The 26,108-nt window shown below is 38.3% G+C and overlaps 1 protein-coding gene across 2 annotated transcripts in view; it reads left to right on the top strand.

Annotated features, from left to right (window-relative positions):
- SAMHD1 (SAM and HD domain containing deoxynucleoside triphosphate triphosphohydrolase 1) overlaps positions 1 to 26,108 on the top strand; it is a 52,261-nt gene that overhangs the window by 22,987 nt on the left and 3,166 nt on the right. Inside the window, exons 7-15 of one of the 2 annotated variants that reach the window (XM_072631451.1) lie at positions 3,912 to 4,067; positions 8,107 to 8,207; positions 8,327 to 8,435; positions 9,263 to 9,354; positions 11,761 to 11,876; positions 13,120 to 13,259; positions 16,756 to 16,848; positions 17,486 to 17,590; positions 18,154 to 18,291. In XM_072631451.1, coding sequence (XP_072487552.1) covers positions 3,912 to 4,067; positions 8,107 to 8,207; positions 8,327 to 8,435; positions 9,263 to 9,354; positions 11,761 to 11,876; positions 13,120 to 13,259; positions 16,756 to 16,848; positions 17,486 to 17,590; positions 18,154 to 18,291 — 1,050 coding nt within the window. The remainder of the gene's footprint in view (positions 1 to 3,911; positions 4,068 to 8,106; positions 8,208 to 8,326; positions 8,436 to 9,262; positions 9,355 to 11,760; positions 11,877 to 13,119; positions 13,260 to 16,755; positions 16,849 to 17,485; positions 17,591 to 18,153; positions 18,292 to 26,108) is intronic. The other variant, XM_072631452.1, reaches the window with a different exon arrangement.

The following is a 26,108-nucleotide window of genomic DNA, read 5'->3' as shown; positions in this document are numbered from 1 at the left end:
ATGAGATTAAGGATGTTATCATCTCTCTTTTTATTACTGAGGCTGGCTGAAGGTATATTATGGGAGCCGAGCTTCCTTTGATTCCCACTGCCCCTAGAATAAAATAGAAACTTCTGTACAGGGCATTTAAAGCCCTTCACAGTCTGGTTCCAGCTTGTCCTTCTAGGAGGATTACTCCCCTTGTGGTACTCCACAGTGCAGTCAGATGGGCCTGCCTGCTGTTCCTCCTCCGTCACATGCCATCCTCTATCTTCTCATCTTTGTACAGACCACAGGGATGGGGAACCTGTGGCCTGGAAGCCACATGTGGCCTTCTAGTTCCTTGGGTGTGGCCCTTTGACTGAGTCCAAGTTTTACAGAACAGATCCTTTTATTGTTTTGTGAAGTTTGGATTCAGTCAAAGGGCCACTCTTAAGGACCTAGAGGGCCACATTTGAGCTTGAGGCAGCAGGTTCCCCATCCCTGACACAGACCATCTCCTGAGCCTCATATCCTGTCCTCCTCACTTTCATACTTGGAACTTCTGACTATTTTCATGGCTGAGCTCCAGCACCACCTCCTACTTACCCCAGGTATTAGGATAGAGCTTCTGTATTAACTCCTCTTTGAACATTTTGTATCTCCCAGGAAAAATTTAAGCTGCTTTTGGGACGGAATTAATTCCCTTTTGTATTTCTATCCCTGATACTTTGCACAATCCCTGGAAAACAGTAGGTGCTTAATCATTATTGATTAAGGAGAGGACTGAACTGTCTGGTCTGGGTATTTGTGGGGGCATGAGTATGTCTATTGAAGTTTCCAAATGTAAGAGTAGGGACATCCTCTCCCAAAGAAGACATGAGCCAGGTACTGAACTCCTTGAGAAAGTGAGAAGAGTGAGCGTTCTAGCTTCTGGTAGCTAATTTTCACCAGGGTCTGGTTAAGATGATGATTCTAGATAGACGGTATCACTCAAAAAGGAGGAGAGTTACTGAGTGTTGCAGGGAAGGGAAAGAGTGGGTGGATGTTTTAAATCAAAGTGAGAAGCAATGAGTGTATTTACTCTTTCTCTTAGCCCATTGAGTTTATAGGCTCATATAATCATGGTTTTAGAGCTGAAAGCAACCTCAAGAGGCCCTTGAGTCATACGCTTTCATTTTACAGATGAGGAAATTGAAACCCATGGAGGTTGTAATTTGTCCAAAATTACATAGGTAATGAGCATGAGAGAAAGCACTTTGGCACTGAAGGGACTAACCAGTTGTTTTGTTTTGTTTTATTTTATTTTGTTTTGTTTTTGAAGAGATCCAGGTTCCCATGATTGTGGGAAGATGGAACAAGTGTGGAATTTGAAGGTCATTTTGGTTATGGTAGGACAGAAATTCTAGGAGACAGACTGGGAAGTAGCAAGTGGTAGTAGGGAAAGGAGGTTTTCTTCTAGGTAGCTTTAGATTATGAATTACAGAATTCAGATTAACATAGGGCAATAGATTGCCCCACCCTTCCAGTAGCAAGGGTGACTCTGTCCCAGGTCCAGCTAAGATGCTGATTTAATTATCATCCCCTGGACACAGAACAGGAGAGGACAAGGTGCTGAGCCTTTTAGTCTTTAGTTCATGGTTGGTCTAGAAGACTGAGGCCTGTCTGGAAGGCCTGGTCCCTCAAGACTTGTTGCCAGGGCTCTGCTGTTAGTGTTCATCTCTGGGAAATGTGTTACTACCTCTGTCACCAAGTTTGAATGTACTGACTTGTGGAGAATTTTGTGTACTGGTAAAAGTTTGATTAATCGATGACTTTTTTTTTGATGTTCCTATAAGGTTGTATTTAAGAACCTGCTAAGAACATGACATGTCATGCTCACTTGATATGAGGCATAGTAAACCCTGAAATTTCATGGTCCCTTGAAACCAAGAATAGTTTCAATCATGATCATCAGGGATCTTTATAAGTGAAATTCAACAAAGGTAGACTGAGGCATGTTTTCTCTGAGCAAGGTAACATTTTATTAACAGGAGTGCTACATGCTAATGGAGTGACAGCTAGGTGGCATAGTAGATAAAGTGTTGGGCTTGGAGTCAAGAAGACCTGAGTTCAAATCTGGCCTCAGACATTTAATAGCTGTGTGACCCTGGGTTAGTCACTTAACCCTGTTTGCCTCAGTTTCCTCATCTGTAAAATGAGCAAATCACTCTAGTATCTCTGCCAGAAAAACCCCAGATGGGGTCACAGAGAGTCAGACAAAACTGGAAAACAACTGAACAACATCTGCCAGTAAAATGGGTCCATGGCTGGCATAGTTTAGACAAAGACCCTGTGATGGAGACTCAGCTTCTTTTAATAAGATTAGAACAAGAATAGAACAGGTAGAGGAGGAAAAAAATATAATTGGTTATAGGGTTGGTGACACCGTGGGGTCAAGGACAACATGATTGGTTAGATAATTGAGGCATGGAGAACAATGTGATTGATAAGAAGTTAGGGATGAGGGGCCAGCAACAAGCACTTCCTTCCCTCCTGTGACTGAGAAATGTTCATTCTTTTAGTCCACCTGCAAGGTTAAAGATAGTGGACCAGATTTCTTTGGATAACAAACAAGACATCCTTGAAGGATAGCTTGGTGGTGGTGCCCACCCACAATCCCCAAAGACTGCACAATTCCTTGAGGCAAGAATAGAAAAGTGATTAAGAAGATAACTGGATTTCCAAACTTAACTCCTAACCCGCTAGCTCAATTTCTTTGAAATAACTATTTTCTTCAGTGAGCTTTTGAATCTCCTTTTCCATTTAGTTAATTCTGCTTTTGAAAGCATTCTTCTCCTCATTGGCTTCTTGAACCTCCTTTGCCAATTGAGTTAGCCTATTTTTCAGGGTGTTATTTTCTTCCGCATTTTTTTGGGTCTCCTTTAGCAGGGTGCTGATTTGTTGTTCATACTTAGCTTGCAAGTCTTTTATTGCTCTTCCCAGTTTTTCCTCCGCCTCTCTAACATGATTTTGAAAATTTTGGGGGCTCTTTATGACCTTTTTCCAGAACTGATCCCATTGAGTGGGCTGGGATATAGAAGCACTGACTTCCGTGTCTTCCCCTGATGGTGAGCACCGCTTTTCCTCATCAGAAGGGAGGGGAGGAGAAACCTGCTCACCAAGAAAGTAACCCTCTATAGTCTTGGTTTTTTTCCCTTTTCTGGGCATTTTCCCAGCCAGTGACTTGAGCTCTGAATATTCTCCTCACACCCACTTTGCCTCCGGATGCTCCCAGCCAGGGCTTGGGGTCTGAGACTCAAATGCTGCTTCCCAGCCTCAGGGCTTTGGGCGGAGGCAGGGCTGCTATTCAGTGTGAGATTATGTTCAGGTGCTCAGGTGGGGGCAGAGCTGCCTCTCAGGCTCAGTTCCCTCAGGGGGTTTACGCAGAGACCTTCAACAATGGATCCGGGCTCCTGCCTGCTTGGGGAGCCCCAGTCTGCTCCCGCTGCTGTTGCCTCCCGAGGGGGCCTGAGTATGGGGGCACCCCACTCCCCTCTCGACCCACCAAAGAGACCCTTTCACCGACCCCCGTCAGGGTGGAGGGACCCACGGGCCGCTGGAGATCCCGCTCGGGTCTGTTCCTCTCGGTGCCGGGCGGTGCAGGGCTGGGCTGGGCTCCACTTCCGCAGCGCAATGGACCTTTTGCGAGAGGTTTGCAGGTCCCTCTGGAACAGAAATCTTATCCGCTCCACTATTATGTGGCTTCTCCTGCTCCCGAATTTATTGGCGGCTCTATACTACAGATATTTCATGGGCTGTGGGTTCGGAGCTAGCGTATTTGTGTGTTTCTACTCCGCCATCTTGGCTCCGCCCCCGCTAGCTCAATTTCTAAACTAAGTTCTGAGACAAAGGACTGCAACTTAGGCAGTTACAGATCAAATAAGCAAGTTCCTTCTGTTCTTATTTTTAAGCATGAAATAGCTTCAGTCAAGATGTTTGAGCATCTGGTCAATGCCAATGGAATTGAAACTGTAATGAAGAAGTATGGACTTATCCCAGAAGAAGATATATGTTTTATCAAAGAACAAATTGCGGGACCTCTTGATTCTTCAGTAGAGAATTCTTCGGTGAGTTAGCTGTTTAGTTTGAATTGCCTGATATATCTCAAATGAGTGGCTGTTTTCTTATCTACTACTTTTACCAGTTTTTTAAGTATTGAGTTTATAGTTTAGAAGCACTCCAAAGTGTAGTTGGATCCCAAGTTGATACTTAAGGACAGCTATAAAATTAATTGGAAAATTCTACCTGTAAGTTATCTTCTTTCTTTAAAGTAAAAATTCTTCTATTGGGCTGTTTTGAAGGAATGTTTAATTATAAAGGTGATAGATTAGACTCTGGGGCCATAAAAGGAGTGTTTATTCTTCAGAGCCCCACTCAGTTCCCCACAATGTTCCTTTTAGCTCTCGATCTTTGATTTTCAATCATGGTGCTTTTATAGAAAAAGGTTTGAAACTGTAAGAGGCTAAAAGAGGGAAGCATTTGGAGAGCCTCCAAAGTCTTTGGAGATAAGCTTTTTTTCTTGAGAGTGATTTTTAAAATATGTCCTGGGAGTTTCTGTGTCCAAGTGAGAACTTTCCCTTTCAAAGCAGCTTTGTTCCCCAGTCAGAATCCAGGGATGCTGTTGTTGCTTGAGAGTTTTGGAGCTGCTGTTGAGGAGCGGCCAGTCTTCAGAGATGATATTCTTTTGTTTGTCCTCAGAGTTGGCTAGTCCAAAACCAACCTAAAGCATTAATTCACCGTATGAAATGTTTCACTGCCCCTTCTTTTCCTAAGAAGTGTCATACAAAACATCCATTGAAGACTTAATAGTGACCTTAACCTCAAAAAGCAATGCATTCCACTTGTGTGGATATTTTAATTACTCAGAAGCTTTTTCTTCTATGGAACTGAACTCTACGGAACTGAACTCTACTGCCGTGAAACTTCTGCCCGTAGGTCCTAGTTCTGCCCTTTGTGTCAAGCAAAATTGAGTTTAACCTTCTTCATTATCCTTCAACATTATCCTTTAATATTTAAAAATGATTGTCATGTCGATTTACCCTTTCCCCTAAAAAAAATACAGTAGAATAAAACCAAAAGCAGAGAGACTTGTCCACATCAAACATTTCCTATTCTTTCAACTGATCCTAATATAGCATGGTTTCAAGTCTATCATCCTGATGGTCATCTTCTTGGATGAATTTTAGCTTACCAATTTTTTTCCTAAAATATGATTCACAGAACCAAACACAATATTCCAGAAAAGGTCTGACTAAAGCAGAGCATAAAGGGAGCATCAACTTTCTTGTCCTGGACACTTATGTTAATTCAGCCCAATTATACTATACCATTGACTCATATTCATTTAAATTTCCAGACTTTTTTTCCCATGAACTGTTGTATAGCTATACCTGCCACCCCCTGCATTCTTATGCAGTACTGGGGTTTGTGCTTATCCTTACTGAATTTCGTCTTACTACATGACCTAGGGATTGGGTGAAAGGCTTAAGAAAATGGAGAGGGGGCTTTTTGTGGTAGATTTTCCCTTTATCTTCAAGTCATTAGCTAAAAATATTGATTAGAATACAGCCAAGGACAGAGTTCTGTGATATGCCACTAGAAACATCCCTCCAAAATAACACTTATCCATCTTCTTGGGTCCAGTGGTGTTCAATAGACTAACTGTTCTCATTCTACTATTCTGTTATCTAGTCCACCTCTGTCCACCTTGTCCACAAAGATACTATGAGAGATTTTGTCAAGTATTTTCCTAAAATCCAAGTACTTTGTGTCTATCATATTACATTGGTTAGCCCTGTCTAGTAATCCCATTCCCCCCAAAAAAATTTGAAGTTGGTTTGGCTACTCAACACAGTTTTTTAATGAATTCCTCTTATAGTTCATGGTTCTCATCACTTCCCCTTAATAATTCTCTTTCTAAAAATTAATGTCAGACTCAGATTAGAATTTGAAGATCCTGCTTTCTTCTTTTTCAAAATTGCATCATTTACCCACCACCAGTCCTGAAGCTCCTCTCTAGTTTCCATAGTTGTTTAAATGCCATTGACAGGTTCAGTAGTCATATCCCAAAATTTTTATGTGACTCTTGGATGCAGTTCCCCTGGCCCAAGTGACTGTATATTCAGTGAGGTGATATTTAATAGAAACTGCTGGCATTTATGGAGTACTTCAGGCTTAATAGTGAAGCATCGTACTCACATTATCTCACTTCATCTTTTGATTAAGGGCAGCTTGGGGCTCTCTTCCTAGTCTGGTACTTCAGTTTTCTGTTAATCATTTTTGTTCTAGACTTTTTAAAGGTCGTGCTCTTCGGTAAGAATAATAGAAACAAAAGCAGAGGCAAGTAGTTTTGCCCTTGTATTTTCAGTTGTCATTTTTCAATTTCCCTCAAGCATTTACTTTATCCCTTAGTGGCATTGCTGGGTCTAAGAGAATGTATACTTTAAGTCAGTAGGGTATGAGTCAGGATCTTCATTAGAGAAAATTAGAAGACAGAAAGGTATGAAAAGTTTGAGGAGAAAAGAAGTTTGGAAAAACTTCTGGGAGAATCAGGGAGGGAAGAGTTGATGTTCTACAATATCAGTTTTTAGTGGACCCAGTCACCTCAGTGACGACTTAATTCATCAGTCGCATTTGAGTAGGAAAGGAGGTATAGTGGAGTGATCAGAATTGGGGTCTGACAATACATGAGTGGCAATAAGATATGGTGCAAAGAATTTGAGAAGAGAGGACAGCGTGGCATACAACACATTAAAGATAGGTTTGAGATTAGGAAGGAAAATGATATCAGATACAGGATAATGGCCTGAGAAAATAGTGAGGAATGAAAGGATTAGAGGGCATGGTGAGTAAATGGAATAGTTTTGGGGGTTAAGGCAAGAATGATAGGAAATTACAAGTAGATAGAGAAATACCAGTGCTTTTTTATCCAAGAAGTAGAACACTTGTGAATGATGAGGAGATGAAGAGTTAGCTCATCCCTCTGTGTGACTGGGCCAAATGGAAGAGCTGGTCATGGAATATTAGGAGGCTGAGGAACTGGGAGGTGGGTAGAGTATCTGATGGAAAATCATCATGGATGCTAAAGTCCCCTAGCATAAGGGCAGGAGCTGAGAAGGAGAGAAAAACAGTTAACTGGGGACTCCCTCTTGAGAAAAAATGGAGAGTTAACTTGGGATCACTACTTCCCTCATAAGAAGTTCTTACTATATGTACTTCATCCTGTGTCTTAAGTCATGAACAGGAAAGTCTCATTGAATAGACTTAGTTGGCTTTTCTCTTCTTGTGTCCTTCCTTTTCTTCTAACGTCCCTACCTTTAAACAGAGATGTTATTAAAAACAGCATCTGTGGTTGTCTGTCCTCCCTCCCCCTACAATCTCAGTTTTCTGCCTGTGAAAAGCTTCATAATCCTCAAAGATTGTTTCTAAATTCTTAATTCCTTAGTGCTTATAGAGTTTCTTAACCTGGGGTCCATGGACCCCAAAGGGATCCGTGAACTTTTTTTTTGACAATTATTTTTGACACTTATTTTGACAATTATATTTCAGTAAAATTTGTTTCCTATGTTATCCATGTATTTTATTTTATGCATTTTAAAGTGTTATTCTGAAAAGGAATCCATAATTTTTTCAGACTTCCAGAGGGATCCATGACATCCAAAAGGTTAAGGATCCCTTTTCTAATGATACCATATGACTCACTTGAAATAAATCTTTAGGTACGACAGGTATTGAGATTGTTCTAATGCATTCCCTAGAAATAGAGCATAGTTTCTGATTGGTCTTAGAAATTTGATCTGGTTGATTGCATAGCCTTCAACGCAGAGTACTGACCACCATGCTTCCTGTGGGTAATAATGGCTATCTTCACTTATAGTTATGCATATTGGTGCTCATTATTCACAGTTTGACTAAGAGGTGATGTTGCGGAAAGAAGGAACTTGTGTGGAAAAGACCTTTCATGCATTTTAAAATATGGCAACATAAATCAAAAAGGCTCTTACGTAAATAATTGTCTCTTTTGTAACATTGCTTTGCTACCATACATGTAAGTGTAACAAATCCATGATTAAGACTAAACCTGCTCTTCCCTGGGTTTTCTTCCAGTGGCCGTATAAGGGGCGACCTGAAGGAAAAAACTTTCTTTATGAAATAGTGGCTAATAAACGCAATGGCATTGATGTGGATAAATGGGATTATTTTGCCAGGTACACATTGAACATTTCACAAGAGTTGTCAAACTTAGACAAGTAACTTCATTGTTATTGTTTAAGTTGCACATTTCCTATTGACTTTTTTCAGCTTCATTTCTTTGGAATCTTTTTAGGGATTGTCACCATCTTGGAATTCAAAATAACTTCGACTATAAGCGCTTTATTAAGTTTGCCCGTGTGTGTGTAGTAGATAATAAGAAACATATTTGCACCAGAGACAAGGTAAGATGTTTGAGAGAGAAGTGGTCAAGAAAGAAGGGAATTTGGTTGTTCCTATTTAAAAACTGAGAGTTAGGGGAGTAGCTCTGTTTTTTGTAAGCATTTGCAGTCATTTTCTCTTTTGTTTAGCACTGCAAAGGCCCTTTTAACAATTAGTAAAATGCTGGAAAGTATTCCCAGCTTTTGTTAATGAATGATTATTTTCACTATGCTGCATTTATTTGGCATGCTCTCTGTGAGGAGAAGTTACATCCATAACTGTTTAATTTGCCTTTGTGAGATACACATACGTGTTTGTGTGTGTGTGTGTGTGTGTGGATAGCTATATGTAGATATATACGTATGTATGTGTGTGTGTGTATGAATGTGTTTATCTTGGGAATGTTCTATAATAAAACCTTGGAACAATTATTTAGGTATTATTTTATGTTATTAACAGAGTGTTTAGGTCAGCTTGGCGGATAAGTATTAAAAAGTTATGCCCAAATCAGTGAATATCACAGATCTACCACAGCCCTACCATCCTTATATTAGTGGTATTTGGATGGTATATATTTCATTCATTATGTAGTGTAGATCAAAAGGTCCAGGTTCAGATCTGATCTCCGCTACATACTTGTGACTTTGGATCAGCCATTACCTCTTAGAGCATGCTTTTTAAATGAAGGTGCTGAACTAGATCGCCTCTAAGAACCCTTCTTGCTCCAAATTCTACTATCTTGTGGTATTCTTGTTAAGCTTATACACATTATTTATACCAGTCTTCATCCCTTTTCTATTTCCCATACTTGTACACTGTATAAATTAAAATTTATTTCACAATTCTCTAGGAAGTTGGAAATCTGTATGACATGTTCCATACACGCAACTGCCTACACCGAAGAGCTTACCAGCACAAAGTGGGCAACATCATTGAAACAATGTAAGGAATTTGCTCACCACTTCCCCACAAAATTTTTCATCATGTATTTATCAAAGTGAATTGAATGTTGCACATGTTCTATTTGAGACCTATCTGAGATTCTGACAACATCCAGATGAAATAGCTATTATTATCACACCATAAAGCAATTACGGTCTGATCAGTTACCTTGCACAGCTGTGTCAGGGGGGTAAATTCCTAACCAAGCAAGGCATAGAGGGGAATCACAAAATAAAAACTGTAAACTTTGATGATTAGAATTGAAAAGTGATAGCATGAACAAAGTTACAGCAACTAGAACAAGAGGGAAGTCAACTAGGGGAACAATCTTTGTATGAAATACCTTTGATAAGAGTTTAATACATTACCAAGATATGTAGATGCTAATAAATATGTAAGACCAAAAGCCATTCCCCAGTAAGTAAGTGATCATAGAATACAAAGAAACATTTCTCAAAAGAGCAGTTATAACCTATTAACAGCAATATAAAAGTGTTCTAAATCCCCCAAACTAAGAGAAATGCAAGTAAAACAATCTTTAGAGTTTACCTCACATCCACCAAATGGAAAAAGATGGAAAAGGATGAAAAGAATCAATATTGGAGAGATTGTGTGAAAACAGGTACATTCTTGCATTGTTGCTGGAGCTATGAATTGGTTTATCCATTCTGGAAAGTAACGTGAAACTGTGCCAAGAAAAGATAAAAATGACCTCATAACCCAGAGGTCTCATTGTTAGGCATATACTCCTAGGGGATCAGTGACAAAAAGCAAGCCCTTATATGCTCCCAAGATATTTATAATGGGATTTTTTTGTAGTTGTAAAGAGTAGAAAACAAAAGATGCCCACCTGATTGGGGCATCCCATAAGTTGAGGTGCATAGAAATATAGACTGTTACTGTGCTATAAAAAAAAAAAAATGAATTTGAATATAGAGAAACATGGAAGGAAGACAAACTGATGCAAAGTGAAATAAATAGAACCAAGAAAACAATAAGCACAATGACTGCAATCATGAAAATGGAAAGAACAAGAAAAAAATTGAAACTGAGTGTTATGAAATTATGATGATCAGATATGGCCCCAGAGAGAAAGCTGTGGGAAGGTCCCTCCATCGCATCTTTGCAAAGGTAGGAGACTGTGCCCATCATGTTAGACTTTTTTGATGTCTGGTTTAGTTTTGTCCAAGTGAAGTTTTTTTTTAAACAACATAATAAACATAGTTGTTTATTGGAATACTAGAATAGATCAAACTAGTGAGGTAGAGCTAACCAATACTTAATTCAGAGAAGGAATAGCTTCCATTGCCCAGCTTCTGTCGGCAGGGAAGTTATTGATCCTTCTGCAACAGAATAGGAGATAGAGCCAGTATAATTGACCTCCCCAAATTAATAATAAAAATTAATTTTAAGACTAAATTTCAACCCTTTTTGCCAAGATTACCAGTAGTAAAATTGATCAGTTTAATGTTTTACATCCTTTCTTTGGTCCGCTGACAGCTTTTCTTCTTCCTCTGAGGTTAACACCTGGCTGTATATTTGATCTGACTCCAGACATTTAGTACATTTTGGCTATTGGCATTAGTGGATCTTATGGCTCATAACACTCAGACCCCTTGACCTTGGTCTTAATGGTTAATTTGGTCATATTGATCTCCGTTTTTACATTTTCCCCATCCTGTGTCATGACCAAACTAATTGTCCTGCCTATTTGACCTTGATGCTTTGTGATGTTTGGGAGGCTTCCTGGGCCTGCATACATGAGTCTGGAAGATTAGCAGGATGATAATTGCTTACTTACTGTGTTAGAGGCACGTTTTTACCGTGGGACTTTCTTAAGAAAAAGTAGTCTTCCTGCACAAGGGCCCCTAGGAGTAGGAATAAGTTACTTAAGAACTGAAATGAGTTTTTTTTTTAATTTTTTTCCCAATTACATGTAAAAACAATTTTTAACATTTAGATTTTTTTTTTAATTTTGAGTTCCAAATTCTCTCCCTCCTCTCCACTTCCCCTTTGAGAAGGAAGACAGTTTGATATATGTTATACTTACGCATTCATGCAAAACATATTTCCCTGTTAGTCATGTTATGAAAGAAAATAGACAAAAACAAAACAAAAAAATAAAGTAAAAAGCAGTATGTTTCAATCTGCATTCAGATGAAAGAAGAGTTCTTTTTATTGAAGCTTTTTGCTTTCATGTCACATTCATTTCCAACTTTATCTCCCCCCACAGTGAGCCTTCATTGTAACAGAGATTTAAAAGAAAGTTCTGTAAAACCAGCTTACAAATTAGCTGTATGTGATAATATGACAACACCTGCATAAGGTTCCACATCCATAGTCTTCCACCCAGAAGTGAAAGGAGAAGAGGCACTTTCATACATTGTATAAATTCATTCTCAACAGGATTACAGATGCCTTCCTTAAAGCAGATCCCTACATACAAATAGAAGGTGCTGAAGGGAAAAAGTACAAGCTTTCTACAGCAATTGATGATATGGAAGCCTATGCTAAACTTACAGGTGAGATCTAGAATGTGTTAATTCAACCGAGATCCAATCGAGGCAATCAGTCCCCAACTTAGAAACCAGTTTATACTTCTGACGATTAAATTGATTTTTTTTCAGATTCAAAAAGTGATTTGCTATAGAAACAATACTGTAAGTGGTAATTAGATTCCCAGGCTAACAATAAAAGCTTATTAAATCCATAATGCATCGGTCAAAAGTGATAAGTCCTGTGGACTTTATTTCACCACTTCAGAAGATGTGTAATTTAATCTTTGTGGCAGCTAAGTGTCACAGTGAATAGAAGACTGGACTTTTAGTCAAGAAGAACTGAGTTTAAATTCTCTCTCAGACACTTAGTAGCTGTGTGACCCTGGGCAAGTCACTTAACTTAAGTCTGCCTCAGTTTCCTCATCTGTAAAATGGGAAAAATAACAGTACCAATCTCCCAGGGTGGTTATAAAGGTCAAGTGAGATAAAATGTTAAGTTCTTTGTAAGGCTTAAAGTGCTATGTCCTTGTGTGCTTTCATTAAATTTTTTTAAAAGTTATTTTGGTTGCCAAAAAAATTTATCACTTGGTAGCCAAGCTTCCATTGATGCCTATACCTGAGCTTAGTTCAGCTGATTTATACAACAGCCATAGAATCCATCACTAGGTCCATATCGGAAGCTCTTGTATCTTAGACCTTTGCAGCATCTCAAGTATATACCCAACTTCTCTCTTGTGACACTGCCACCACTCTGGTGCAGGCTTTCATCACCTCACTTGTCACATGCTTCATGTCTTTCTCCACCCCAGTCCATCCTCCATTGAGCTGCTAAAGAGATTTTCTTAAAATGAATGTCTGATCATGTCATTCTATCTCCATTTACCCCCCTCACTACAAACTCAGTAAATTGTAGCGGCTCCCTGTTGCCTCCAGAAGCAAATGCAAAATGCTCTGTTTGGCATTCAGAGTCCTTCATGACCTAGCTCCTTCCTACCTATGTGAATAATAGGCACTACCATCATCATATAAAACTTAGGAGAAATGTATCATCATATAAAACTTAGGAGAAATGTATCATCACTGAGCTTTGGTGCCAACAGTAGAGCATAAATTAAGGAACCTTGATTTGAACATCAGTTGTTAAAACACAAAGCTTCAATTTTTAGGAATTCCTAGAAAATCCTTCTTAATACATCATTCCTACAAATCTGGATGAGTTGTTGGGCTTTCTACAGTAGGATATGAATTGTTGTTTTGATTTTGGCAGATAACATTTTTCTGGAGATTTTGTACTCTAGTGATCCCAGATTGGCTGAGGCGCGAGAGATTTTACACAAAGTTGAATGTCGTAAGCTATACAAGTTTGTGGGTGAGACTCAGCCTACAGGGGGAGAGAAGATTAGAGTGGTAAGTGGAGATAGTGGTAACTCTCACCATTAGTGGAATGCTTTAAAGTCCTTCAAATTACCCACACAAACCTTAATTTTAAATTTGACAATGTTTCTGATTTATAGATAATTAATAGTGGTCCTCTTACTGTAGCTATTACCATCCCAAGTCTCTAGTGTCAGATAATATGTGATCAAAGAACATCTTAACTATATTAAATTAGATAACCTTCTCAGTCTGGTTCTATTCTCTTTCTGTGTTTTCCAGTTTAAATGTCCCCATTTCATTCTGCCAGCTGATGACTTTAAAGAGTTCTCTTTCAATTAAACAGAAGTGACTCCCTGCCTACCATAATAGTTGGAGACAGATTTTCCCAAAATTTGTTTTGCTATTAGGTTTGTACCAACAAAGGTCAGCCCAATCCATGTGTAGATGCCAGAATTCTCTAGTGTCACTGAATACATTTTTCTCTGAAATGCTATAAGAATTTTTTCTTTGTTGTTGTTTAATTTTCATGCCTTTCTATGTCTATTCTGTGGCTTTTTAGGTCCATGTAAGAATATATTGAAGAAGAATCTGAATTTATAATGCCATTTTCCCCTTCTGAACTTTGCATCGTGAGCTAGGTCATGAAACATCTGTGTCACAGCTGGTTTATATTGTTATTCCTCTATTTTAAGCTGTTGGTGAGATCTTAGCCCAGCTCTCTTCAAGCTAGGTCTGAAGCTAAGCTCCTCAGCCTTCACTGCCATCTTGGTTTTTATTTGGTTATTCCAACCATCTGTGATCACAAACCTTAAGTAAACTGTTCTCTCTGCATGGGGAACAGCCGGGTAGATCTGAGTTGAATTAAATGTCATGGCTGGTGGAAGCTTTCAGAAGTTCACAAGTGGTCCAATATCACCAGTCATTGTGTAAATCAAAATCTTGAAACATGGGGGCTATGCTACCAGATCCCCACGCTCAGTTTTAAAAGACTTTATAATCTGTTGTCCTATTTTTCTTCATGCAGTAACTAATACTTCGCTGCATAGGCGCTGGGCCTGCATTTCACCAGGTTTCTTTTATTCCTACATTTCATAGGAAACTTCCTTCCCTTGCCACATTTGCTTGTTATGTAACAGAAAATTAACAACAACTGAGGGAAAGATTCTGATTTGTATAGTTTACTAGAAAAACCAGCACAATAAACGGGTCAGTGAACTCCCCAGTCAGTGCAGAGACCCCAAATAATACAAAATGAGATAGATTCTTATGTATTAAAGACTATTAAATAAGACTACTTAATGAGAAGAAAACAGTTAGGTGAATTGATTAAGAATTGAAGGAAAGATTGGGGAGTTTTCCAGATTGGGAGAGGGAGAATGAATAGGTTCAGTTTTCTGAAATCAGAAAAAGAGGTGTCTGTATACAGTCAAAGGAACATGGAAACAATAACTGGTTGACCTGTACAGATCTAGTTTTCAGAGAAAATGCAGGGATTGCTTAAGATGTGTAATTGTGAGAAAACTCCTTGGATTAGCCCTTCAATTCTGAATAGATTTCTGGTCAAAATAACCTAGGTCCTTAATTAAGAGCCTCTAAGCAACAGATAGAGGTGATCCAGCATACCAGCCATGTAGGGCCAAGTTCGAACAATGCAATAAAAAATTTCCCCCCACAATTATCATAATTGAATACAGTTTTCTCATAGGACAGAAATTGGACTAGACCCATAATTGAATAATAAGGGAACTGAACCAGATCCAGAATTGATTCATAAGATGACGAGTCATTGAAGTTCACTCAATTCCCACAGTTCCCTCAATTATCTGTTTTTAAAAATGTATTGATGACTTTTACATCCCAGTTATTTCTGAATGTGCCTTCCTCCTTTCCCAAGTTGAACCCTCTCTTAAAAACAGCTAGTACAGTGATTTTATCTGACTATATATGCAACAGTTGTGTGCTCCTGCCTCTGCCAAGAGAAGTAACTATCCTTTTTATCTTGTATGGTGTCTTAGGACATCTTGAGATACTATGCCTAATTCATTTCCATAAAAATTTCCTGCCCACTACAGTTAAGGTGCGTTGAAATTACAAAGATTTTTTTTTTAATGACCTTACATCCTCTAGGAGTTCATAGAACAGATACCCTAATAAGTCTGAGAAAATAGATCAAAAGGGAAGAAGAAACCTTAGGGGCAAGGGAGACATTCACAGTGCTCTAAAACATTTAGGGAAGGAAAGATCATGCCCAGTTTGGTCTAGGAATGGGGGGGTGAGCAGGAGGGATTGATTTTAGATGGCTTTATGGAGGAAGTAGCATCTGAACAAGACCTTAAAGAAGAGATTTTTACATATATTTTTATTAATTTTTTTATATCATCTGCATTTTCCACTGTATCCCTTTTCCTATTGTCTTCCAGAGAAAGAAAGGTTCAGCCAAACTAACTGGCAGATGGAGAATTCTAATGTTAACAAGTTGGGCACTCAACTGGTGATTGGGTCCCGCCTCTGCAGAGGGGAGGTGTCATATGACATCTTCCTAACCCTATCCTCATTTCATAGCTTTCAGCTTTAAATAGTGTATTGCTCTTTCTGTTTACATTGTAGTTATTGCACGTATTGTCCTGGTTCTGTGCATTTCATTTTGCACCCCTTCATTTAAGTCTTTTCTTTAAAACAAAAAAAAACCCCTTTTATTTATTTTTGTTCTGAACTTTAACAGATACCAGATAGACTGGGAATTGCATATACATAGTAGGACAGAAATAGAACTGTACTTGAAATTACAAGGCTCTGTTAAGCGGAGAGTATATCATACAATCAAACTTAGTTTTCAAAGCTGACCTCTCTGTTTACTTTTCTTTTTTGCCTTCCTTCTGTTCTTTTTTCTCCATTTAAAAAAAGATATCTCAATGCCCTCTTTTGCTTTTTTTTCTTCTTCCCTATCCCTGTATCTCCTCATCTTCCCATTTTCCCTATGCCTCCCTCCTCCATCAGAAAAGTATTACAAATTTATAGTCAAATTTCCACATTGTCTGTATCCAAGCAATGTCATTTAAGTCTTTTCATATTTCTCCTTATTCACTATTTTCATTGTTTCTTATAGGAGAGTAATGTTGTATTACATTCATATATCACCATTTGTTTAATCATCCCCCAGTTGGTGGGCTTCTACTTTGTCTCCATTTTTCTGCCGCTGTGAAAAAATACTGGTCTTAATATTTTTGTGCATTTGAAGTCTTTCTTTTGGGGGTATATGCCAAGCAGCAGAATTTCTTCATCTAAGGGTATAGATATTTTAGTCACTCTATTCTCATAATTCCAAATTTCTTGGAAGAGAGGGATTTTAATGTGGTAGAGGGTTGAGGGAGTACAGTCCAGACCAGATGTAGAGCGTGGGCGGGGGGGCAAAGTGGGAGAGTTATGACAAAAGACCTGTGAGTGTGCTTGTTAGTCTTATAAACTATTTATTATAGGTTGAGTTGTCTTCTAAATAATACATTCAAAATAATTTCTTTCCTATGAGGGATGTGATCAACTTCCAAAAGATGTTGCTGCTTCCATACCACAAGGTATAGCCCTGAAAGTTGAATTAAAGGCTGAAGATTTCATAGTTGATGTAAGTTGCTGGTACTATGATACATTAACAAACATTTCTCAAGACAGTTTGTGTAATTGTAAGCTGCTTACAATTGTCCACCTGTCATCATGTCAGACAGTGGAGAAGTATGACATTTTTACCTGTTCCAGCCTCCCATTTTATAACTGAATTTTGTTCTGCCTGAAATGAAAGGGTTGTAAGCTTTACTGCCCATACCAGGCAGTATATTTAGAGTGTGGATTGGGCTGGATGGGTTGTCATTTAGAGGGGTTTATAATAATTGTCTTTACTTTCATGACAAATTGTTCATCGTCTCTAGGACAGTATTTGAGAAAATATCTTCTCATCTCATAGCCAAAGGAAATGGTAGAATTGATGGACACTTATACTTACTCTACCAAGCCGTCGTGTCCACTGCACTTTTAGGAACCTGTTGACCAGGCTTAAAACAAACAAACAGAAATCCCTTTGGGTCATTTTTAGCAGAATATCTGTGTTATGTTTATGTTTATAATTATGCCATGCTATTCTGTTGGCTTTTGTGATACAACGGGCGGTATTCTTTGGCTTGCCGCACTGAGCTCAGTTAATTGAGAGAGTATTATTCCTGTTGCTGTGTGTAACTTTGAACTTCTTTCTTTTTTATTCTGTCAAGGTTATTGACATGGATTATGGGATGAAAGACAAAAATCCTATTGATAATGTTCGTTTCTATTGTAAGAGTGACCGAAGTAAAGCAGTCATGATTACAAAGGATCAGGTAAACACCCAAATTAGGTAAAAAGAAACTTGCTAGTGTGACATCTGGCAAGTCTGTGCACCTCTCTATGACATTTTGAATGCAAATCAAAATAGTTTAATTTTTTTCATCTTTTCATAGAGATATATTTTATTATTAATCGTGGGACATAATATTTAGAAAGGAAAAAGTAGGGTGGTTTTTTTTTTAATACCATTAGTGATACTGTGTGAGGCAGCTGGATGGCTCAGTGGCTAGAGTGCTGTGCCTTGAGTCAGGAAAACCTGAGTTTAAATCTACCCTCAGGTACTTACTAACTATGTGACCTTGGGAAAATCACTTAACTTCTGTTTGCCTTAATCTGCTGTAGTAGGAAATGGCAAACCACTCCAGTATCTTTGACAAGAAAACCTCATGGACAGTATTGGTGTGATGGGGTCCATGGGGGGCCCAAAAGAGTCAGACACAACTGATTGGCTGAACACCAACATCAAAGTGAGAGCATAGTTGGCAGGGAGATTTGGTATCTTGTCTGTTTTGTGATTCTTTCAAGAAAGAAACAATGGAATATTTCTTTTGAAAAGGTTTCACAGCTTCTACCTGAAAAATTTGCTGAACAGCTTATCCGAGTATACTGTAAGAAAACAGATAAGGAAAGTTTAGATGCTGCCAGTAAATATTTTGTTCAGTGGTGCATAAACAAAAACTTCACCAAACCACAAGTAAGTCGTTTATTATTCTTTCTTAAGTAACTTCCTTCTACAAGTCCCAAGACAGGGTCTTTCTCTTACCTTCTTCTCTTACCTTTGGAATCTGACAAAGTTGTTATTTAAATTAAATTAATTTGATTATCATTTTTAAACATATAAAATTTTTAATTTTTGTTTTTTAAATGTAGAAACCTGAGTATTACTTTAGTGAGGGTGCTAATGGAGACATGATGAGCTACCATCAACCAAAAAGCCCATCTCTAAACCTCTTCACTGATAAACTTCTAGACTAAAAGTTGTCTTTGCTAGATACATCTTTCCTTACCTTCTCTTCCACCTTCTTTGATTTGGCTTCTGCCTCACCAGTCTTTGGAAACTGACTTCTTGAAGGGTCCTAATCATCAAATCTAGTGCCTTTTTTTCATTCTTTATTCTCCTTAACCACTCGTCACATTTGACTTTGTTGAGTTTCTCATCTCCTGCCTGCAGACATGCCAAGAGTGTCACGTTTGTAATAAAAATAAAAACACTTATTATAAACCTCTATAATTTAAAACACTAAAATTACAACCTCTCCAACCCAACCCATACTCCATCCTTTTCCAAATTCCTAGAAAAAGTTGTTTGTACTCCTGGCCTCAACTTCCCACTCACTTCTTAACCCCATATGGCATTCTGGCTTCTGTCCCAGCCATGCCACTAAAACTGCTTTCCCCAAAGTCACCAGTGATCTTGTTACCAATAAAAGCAACAACCTTTTCTCAGTCCTTATCCTTCTTGACATCTTAGTGTTCGACACTGCTGACTTTCTAAGTACCCTCTCCTCCCTGAGGTTTTATTTTGCTGTTGTTTGCTGTTTGCGAATCACTTCCTGCTTGTTTATTTTTGCAAGTTCCTCATGTCGTGTGTGTGTGTGTGTGTGTGTGTGTGTGTGTGTGTGTGTACGTGTACGTGTACGTGTACGTACACCCCAAGGGTCTTCTGTTCTGGACCCTCTCTCTTAATCTCCGTAGCTCACATGGATTCAATTGACATCTCTTTCCAGATATTTCCCATATCTATATATTTAGCTCTTATCTCTCATGAGCTTCTGTCTGGAATCCGCAGCTGCCTCTGGACATGTTCACCTAGATGTGTTCCATAGGCATCTCAAGCTCAGCATGTTAAGAACAAAACTTATCTTTTCCCCTAAATTCTCCCCTCTTTCTAATTGCCCCATTTTTGTCATTTACATCATAATCCTAGTTACCTAGGGTTGCATCCTAGGAGTCCGCATACTTGACCCTTTTTTCTCACTCAGCCTTCTCCCCACCTGGTGCCTAGTCAGTTGCCAATTCCTGGCACATAGTAGGCACTGAATAAATGCTTGTTGATTGACTGGCCTGCCCTTCCCACTAGATACTTTCTCTTCTCTCATCCTCACTTCAGAAATACAGTACTCTGGTTCTCCTGCTTCTCTGAACTCTCCTTTATCTCCTCTTCTGGTTCCTCTTTTCTTTTGTCTTCTAAACCCTAACAGCCTCTTTCACTTCTATTGCTTTGGTTCCTGATGTTCTTCAGATAATTCCCAAATCTATTTTCTTTAATCTCACATCTCTATTTACCTGTTTCCCAGTGTCTGACCTTCCACATCTTCAAAATCAAGCTTATTATCTCTGCTGTTATATTTACCATTTCCTGATTTCACGTTCATCAGTAACATCACTCTTCACGTCTGAAACCTTGGTGTTCTCTTGGATTCTTCCTTTCTCTCACCTCTCGTCCATAATTAGTCAGTTCTGATAAATCCATCTGCACAGCATCTCTCCAGTCTGGCACCTCTTCTCTGTCCTCGTGGCTGCTGCCTCAGCACTGGCCTTCATCACTGTGCATCTAGTTCATTGAAGTAGTTCCTAAAGGTCTTTACATCTCCATTACTCAATCCCACTGCCCAGTCTGTGCTTTGTGCTTTCAGATGAATTGTTACACTCTGATCCAGCTGTGCTGTTTTTCTTTGGTTGTTCGTTTTTAAGAAAAACTTTTCATTTAACAAGCCTTTATTCTCTTTTCCTCTTGCCCCTCCCTTCAATCCCAGTGTGGGGCAGGGGAGACAGAAAAAACCAAAAACCCTTGTAACAGATGTACTTAGGTAAGCAAAACAAATTTCCCATGTTGGCCACATCCAAAAATGTACATTTCGTTCTGTATCTTGAGTGAGTTATCTTGGAAATAAGGCCTTTTTCAGAGAAACTTGACTGCAAAGTTTTTTTTTTCCCCAGATAAGTGGTTCTCATTGGTTCCTTTTTTTCATTAGTTTTGTTTGTAGAAATTTTTTTTTCATTTTTTTTTTCATTTTAATTCCATTTTTCTGTCCAGAAGGCATCTGTTCCTTACTGCCTATTGATTGAAATTCAGGTTCCTTTACTTGTCATTCAAGATTCTCTGTACTCTAGCGCTGGCCTGCTTTTTCTCTTCTTATCTCTTGTCAGTCATCTTCCTACAACGTGGTCTTTCGCCAAATTGGACTACTCCCTTTTCACCAAATATGCTTCGTGTCTTCCTATTCATACAGAGTTTCTGCGTACTTCTCCCTTCGCCTACTGAATTCTTAAATAGTCTTTAAAGCCTACTCAACTTCACTCCCTGTATGAAGCTTTGTCTTCTCTTCCATTAACAACCTTGTCAATACCCAACTCAGAAATTTAGAAATGAAATTCTACATATAGATGTGAAATACTATTTTTTTAAAGTGCTGATATGCTAATAACTATATATGGTTTATGAGACAGTTTCCTCAAAATAACCCCATAATTTAATGTAAGTATTATTATTTCCATTGTACAGATGAGGAATCTGAAATATTAAGTGACTTCCCTTGTATCACATAGGAAGTGGCTAGGATGTGATTTGAAACTGACAGCAGGTCAGTTAAAGGATGAAGAAACTGACTTCAGAGAAGAAAAGTGGCTTGCTCCAAGCCATATCAATAGGGGTCTCTTGAGTTGATTCATTGATCTTTCCATCATATTACATTAACGTGTAATATTACACTTTGTGACTGTGAGTCACAAAATGAGTAATACAGGCCATCTAGAAAAGAGTAAAGTTTAATTTGAAAATAAATGTTAAAAAAAATAAAGTTTTTATCATTGGAAGTTTTATGTATTTATTTTAAGTAGGCATGTAAGTATGGTCTAAGACATACCTGGAGGCTGCAGACCCCTGGCTACTCAAGGGGTCTTTGATTCAGTATGCAATTCCATAAATAAGTAAACAGACCTTCTGTAGACTGAAGAAATAAAGTCTCAAACATATACATATTACCATTTTTCTTTTCTAAAAAAATATTTATCTCTTTTCCCAATTACATGTGAAAAAAAAATTTAACATTCACTTTTTAACATTTTGAGTTCCAAATTCCCTTCCTCCCCAATCCCCTTATTGAGAGGGCAGGTTATACATATGTAGTCATGCAAAGCATATTTCTGTATTAGCTTTATTGTGAAAGAAAACATAGACCCTTGCCCAACCAAAAAAAGAAAGAAAATTTTTAAAGTTTGCTTCAATTTGCATTCAGACTTCATCAGTTCTTTCTCTAGAGTTGGATAACATTTTTCATCATGAGTCCTTCAAAATTATTTTAGATCATTGTATAGCCAAGTTTTTCATACAATATTGCTGTTACTATCTACACACTACTGGTTCTGCTCACTTCACTTTGCATCAGTTCATGTAAGTCTTTTCAGGTTTTTCTGAGAATGTTCTGCTCATTGTTTCTTAGAGCATAACAGTATTCCCTCACAATCGTATACCACAACTTGTTCAGCCATTTCTCAATTGATGGGCATCCCCTCAGTTTCCAATTCTTTGCCATCACTAAAAAAGCTGCTATAAACATTATTGTACTTATAGGACCTTTTCCTTTTTTTGTTCCTTAATTTCTTTGGAATGTAGAAGTAGTGGTGGCATTGTTGAGTCAAAGAGTTTGTAACCCTTTGCGCATAGTTCCAAATTGCCCTCCAGAATGGTTGAATCAGTTCACAACTCTACTGACAGTGCCTTAGTGTTCCAGTTTTCCCACATCCCCTTCAGCATTTGTCATCTTCCTTTTCTGTCATATGAGCCAGTCTGATTGGTGTGAGCTGATACCTCAGTTATTTTAATTTACATTTCTCTATAGTGATTTAGATCATTTTTGTATGACTATAGATGTTTTTGACTTCTTCATCTGAAAACTACTTGTTCATATCTTTTGACCATTTATCAGTTGGAGAATGACTTGTGTTCTTATAAATTTGACTCAATTATATATTTGAGAAATGAGGCCTTTGTCAGAGAAACTTGCTGTAAAAATTTTTCCACAGTTATAATTACTGTGTTATTTCCCTCCATCCTGTATTTTCCCTTCTTATCCTTCTCTCTTTCCTTTCACCCTGTGCCTCCTCAAAATGGTTTAGCTTCTATCTACTGTCTCCTCCATTCTGTCCTACTTTCTACCTTTCCCCTACCATTCCCTCATATCCCTTTCCCCTCCGGTGTCTCTGTAGGGTAAGATAGATTTCTATACCCAACTAAGTGTGTATGTTATTCCCTCTTTGATCCAATTCTAACTAGGGTAATTCCAGCACTTCCAGTGTTGTTTACCACCACTACTCTGTGACCATCTTCCTTTCTACTTTTTTAAAAGCCTTTTTATACCATTCTGCCTTTCCCTTTCCCCTTCTCTTAGTGGATTTCCTCTTTCTCACCTCTTAAATTATTTTTTATATAACATTCCATCATAGTCAGCTCACACCCATATACCTTCTGTCTATGTATTCTGCTTCTAACTGCCCTAATAATGAGAAAGTTCTTAGGCCTTACAAGTATCATCTTCCTGTGTAGGAATGTAAACAGTTTAACCTGATTGAATCCATCCTTTATGATTTCTTTTTATGTATCTCTTCAGTCTCATATTTGAAAGTCACATTTTCAATTCAGCTCTCATCTTTTCATCAGGAATGCTTGAAAGTGCATTATTTCATTAAATGTCCCATTTTTTTCCTCTGAAGGATTATACTTAGTTTTTCTTGGTAGGTAAATCTTGGCTATTATTCTAGCTGCTTTGTCTTCTGGAATATCCTGTTCTCAGCCCTTTGATCCTTTAATGTAGAAACTGCTAAATTTTGTGTTATCCTGACTGTGGCTCCATGTATTTGAATTGTTTTTTTCTAACTGCTTGCAGTACTTTCTCTTTGACCAGAATTTGGCTATAATAATGGCTCTGGAATTTGGCTCTAATATTTCTGGAAGTTTCATTTTTTGGATCTCTTTGAGGAGGTGATCAATAGATTCTTTCTATTTCTGTTTTGCCCTCTGATTCCAGGATATCAAGGCAGTTTTCCTTGATAATTTCTTGAAAAATCTTGTTTAGGCTCTTTTTTAAAAAAATTTAATTATGGCTTTCAGGTAGTATAATAATTTTTAAATTATCTCTTCTCAATCTGTTTTCCAGGTCAGTTGTTTTTCTAATGAGCTATTTCATATTTTCTTATTTTTTTTATGATTTTTGATTTTGTTGTGATTGTTTCTTCCTATCTTGTGGAGTCATTAGCTTCTACTTGACCAATTATAATTTTTAAAAAATTATTCTTCAGTGAGCTTTTGTATCTCCTTTTCCATTTAGCCAGTTCTGCTTTTTTAAAGTTCTTCTGTCTTAAGTGAATTTTTGTTTCTCTTTTACCATTTGGACTATTTTGTTTTTTAAGATGTTACTTTCATCAGTATTTTTGGTGCCTCTTTTACCAAGCTATTGAGTCTTTTTTTCATGATTTTGTTGTATCACTCTCATATCTTTTCCCAATTTTTCCTCTAACTTTCTCACTTGATTTTTAAAATCCTTTTGGAGCCCTCCCAGGAATTCTTTTTTGAGCCTTTGACCAATTCACATTTTTCTTTGTATGTAGCTTTTTTAACTTTGTTTTTTTCTGAGTGTTTTGATCTTCCCTATCACCATGTTAACTTTTTGTGGTCAAATTCTTTTTTTTGTTTTTTACTCATTTCCCCAGCCTGTTTCTTGACTTTTAACTTTATGTGAAAGTTGGACTCTATTCCTGGGGTGGAGGAGGCACTGTCTCAAGCTTCAGGATTTTCATGCTGCTACTTTCAGAGCTAGTTCTGAGCATCTGTAAGTTTTTAGTTCTTCCAAGGTAGTTTGATTTAAGAGAAGTTTGGTCACTGCTCTCCTGGCCTATGCTATGGTCTGTGAGCAATTGCAAGCATGCTTCTTAACCCTGGAACTGTGACCAGTGTCCTTGCTCCTCTGTGGTGACACACTGTAGTGTGTTAGCACTCAGCTTCCTCTTCCTGGGACTGTGACCTGGAACTTTGTATGGCAGTGCAACAGAGTCCTATACCCACTGCCGGCAAAAGCTTCCCTGTAATCTCTTTCTGGCCTCTTGTCTTGACCTCCTTACAGTCTTTGAGCTGAGAGCTCCAGAACCTACTGCAGCTGATTCAAGTGCCCCTGCCAATTCTGTCATCCTCAAAACCTGCTCCTGGCTTGCTAGGGTGTGACTCGCACTGAACTATGCTCCACTCTCACCCTAGTGAGACAGACATTTGCTGTCAATCTTCCAAGTTGTCTTGGGCTAGAAAATTGTTTCACCCTGTCCTCTTATTGGTTCTGCTACTCCAGAATTCATCTCGGGGTATTACTTTAAAGTTGTTTCGAGGGGAATTTGGGAGAGCTCAGGCAAGTCACTGCCTTCTCCACCATCGTGGATCCGTGCCCCCACCCCATATTACTATTTTTGTAATTTTGTGAGTGCTGTGATAATTAATAGAATATTTTTTAAATTTGAAGTTAAAACAAAAGAAAATAGTGGAGCCTGAGCTAAGTCTTAATACATGAATAGTATCCTTGAAGGAACATGGACTAAGTCTTAAAGTCTACAATGAATGTAACATATTTGTGTAAAAATCAATTTCATTGAAGTAATGGAATGTAGTAGGAATTAAGGTTGACTAAGTAGGGAAGAATGAGATTGTAGGGAACTCTGAAAGCGAAGCTAAGGAGTTTGGGCTTTGTTTTATAAGCGGTGAGAGTCCATTGAGTAATGAAGACTTCTCCAAGGAAGATTGGGAATTAGGGACCAGTAAGAAAGACATTAAAGTAGTCGTGCTATATTGTGAAGACTGTAGACTAGAGCAATGATAACCATATTGTAGAGGAAAGGATCTATGTGAAGAATTTTTCTAAGGAAGAATTTGATGGGTCTTGGTATCTGATCAGCTATAACAAAGGAAGACCCCCAGAGTTACATGGTGGTTTGAGTGAGAAACAATCAGGCCACTTTGGACATGCCCAATCACAGAATAACCAAATTTCAGCATGAGAAGGTATGATGCACCATAGACATGGAGATGTCTTAAAAGGTAGATGGCTGTGCTTAGTCATCATGAAACATGGCAAGATTGCTTTTCTCATGTGACACAAACAAGGGCTCATATGTTAAGACATCTCGAAGAGACCTCCTTTCAGTAAACATATCCAGTCTTAGTACTGCTCCTTGAGTAAGGAAGTAGTGGGGCTTGTTCTCCCTGTTCTCTTCCTGGAGGTCCCAGCAATATTTTGTTTGGAGGGATCATTAATTTAGGGATAGAGTAGAAATCTGCACTAGGTAACAGTCTGGGTTAAGCACCATACTAATGAAGCCAAGATTCTCCACTGTGGTTCACTTGGTGGGAAAACAGTTCCCTCCCACAGGCCATAGTATTAAGCCAGTTAATTACCTCACAGATATAAAAATGGTACAGTGCAGCCCACTCCCATTTAGTAGAAATAAAATTGGGAACCCTTGCTGGTGGGT

The sequence above is a fragment of the Notamacropus eugenii genome, chromosome 1 (genome assembly GCF_028372415.1).
Source record: "Notamacropus eugenii isolate mMacEug1 chromosome 1, mMacEug1.pri_v2, whole genome shotgun sequence".
In the NCBI taxonomy this organism is placed as follows: Eukaryota; Metazoa; Chordata; class Mammalia; order Diprotodontia; family Macropodidae; genus Notamacropus; species Notamacropus eugenii.
Note: the sequence above shows the minus strand (reverse complement) of the source record. Positions and strands in the feature narration are given on the sequence as shown.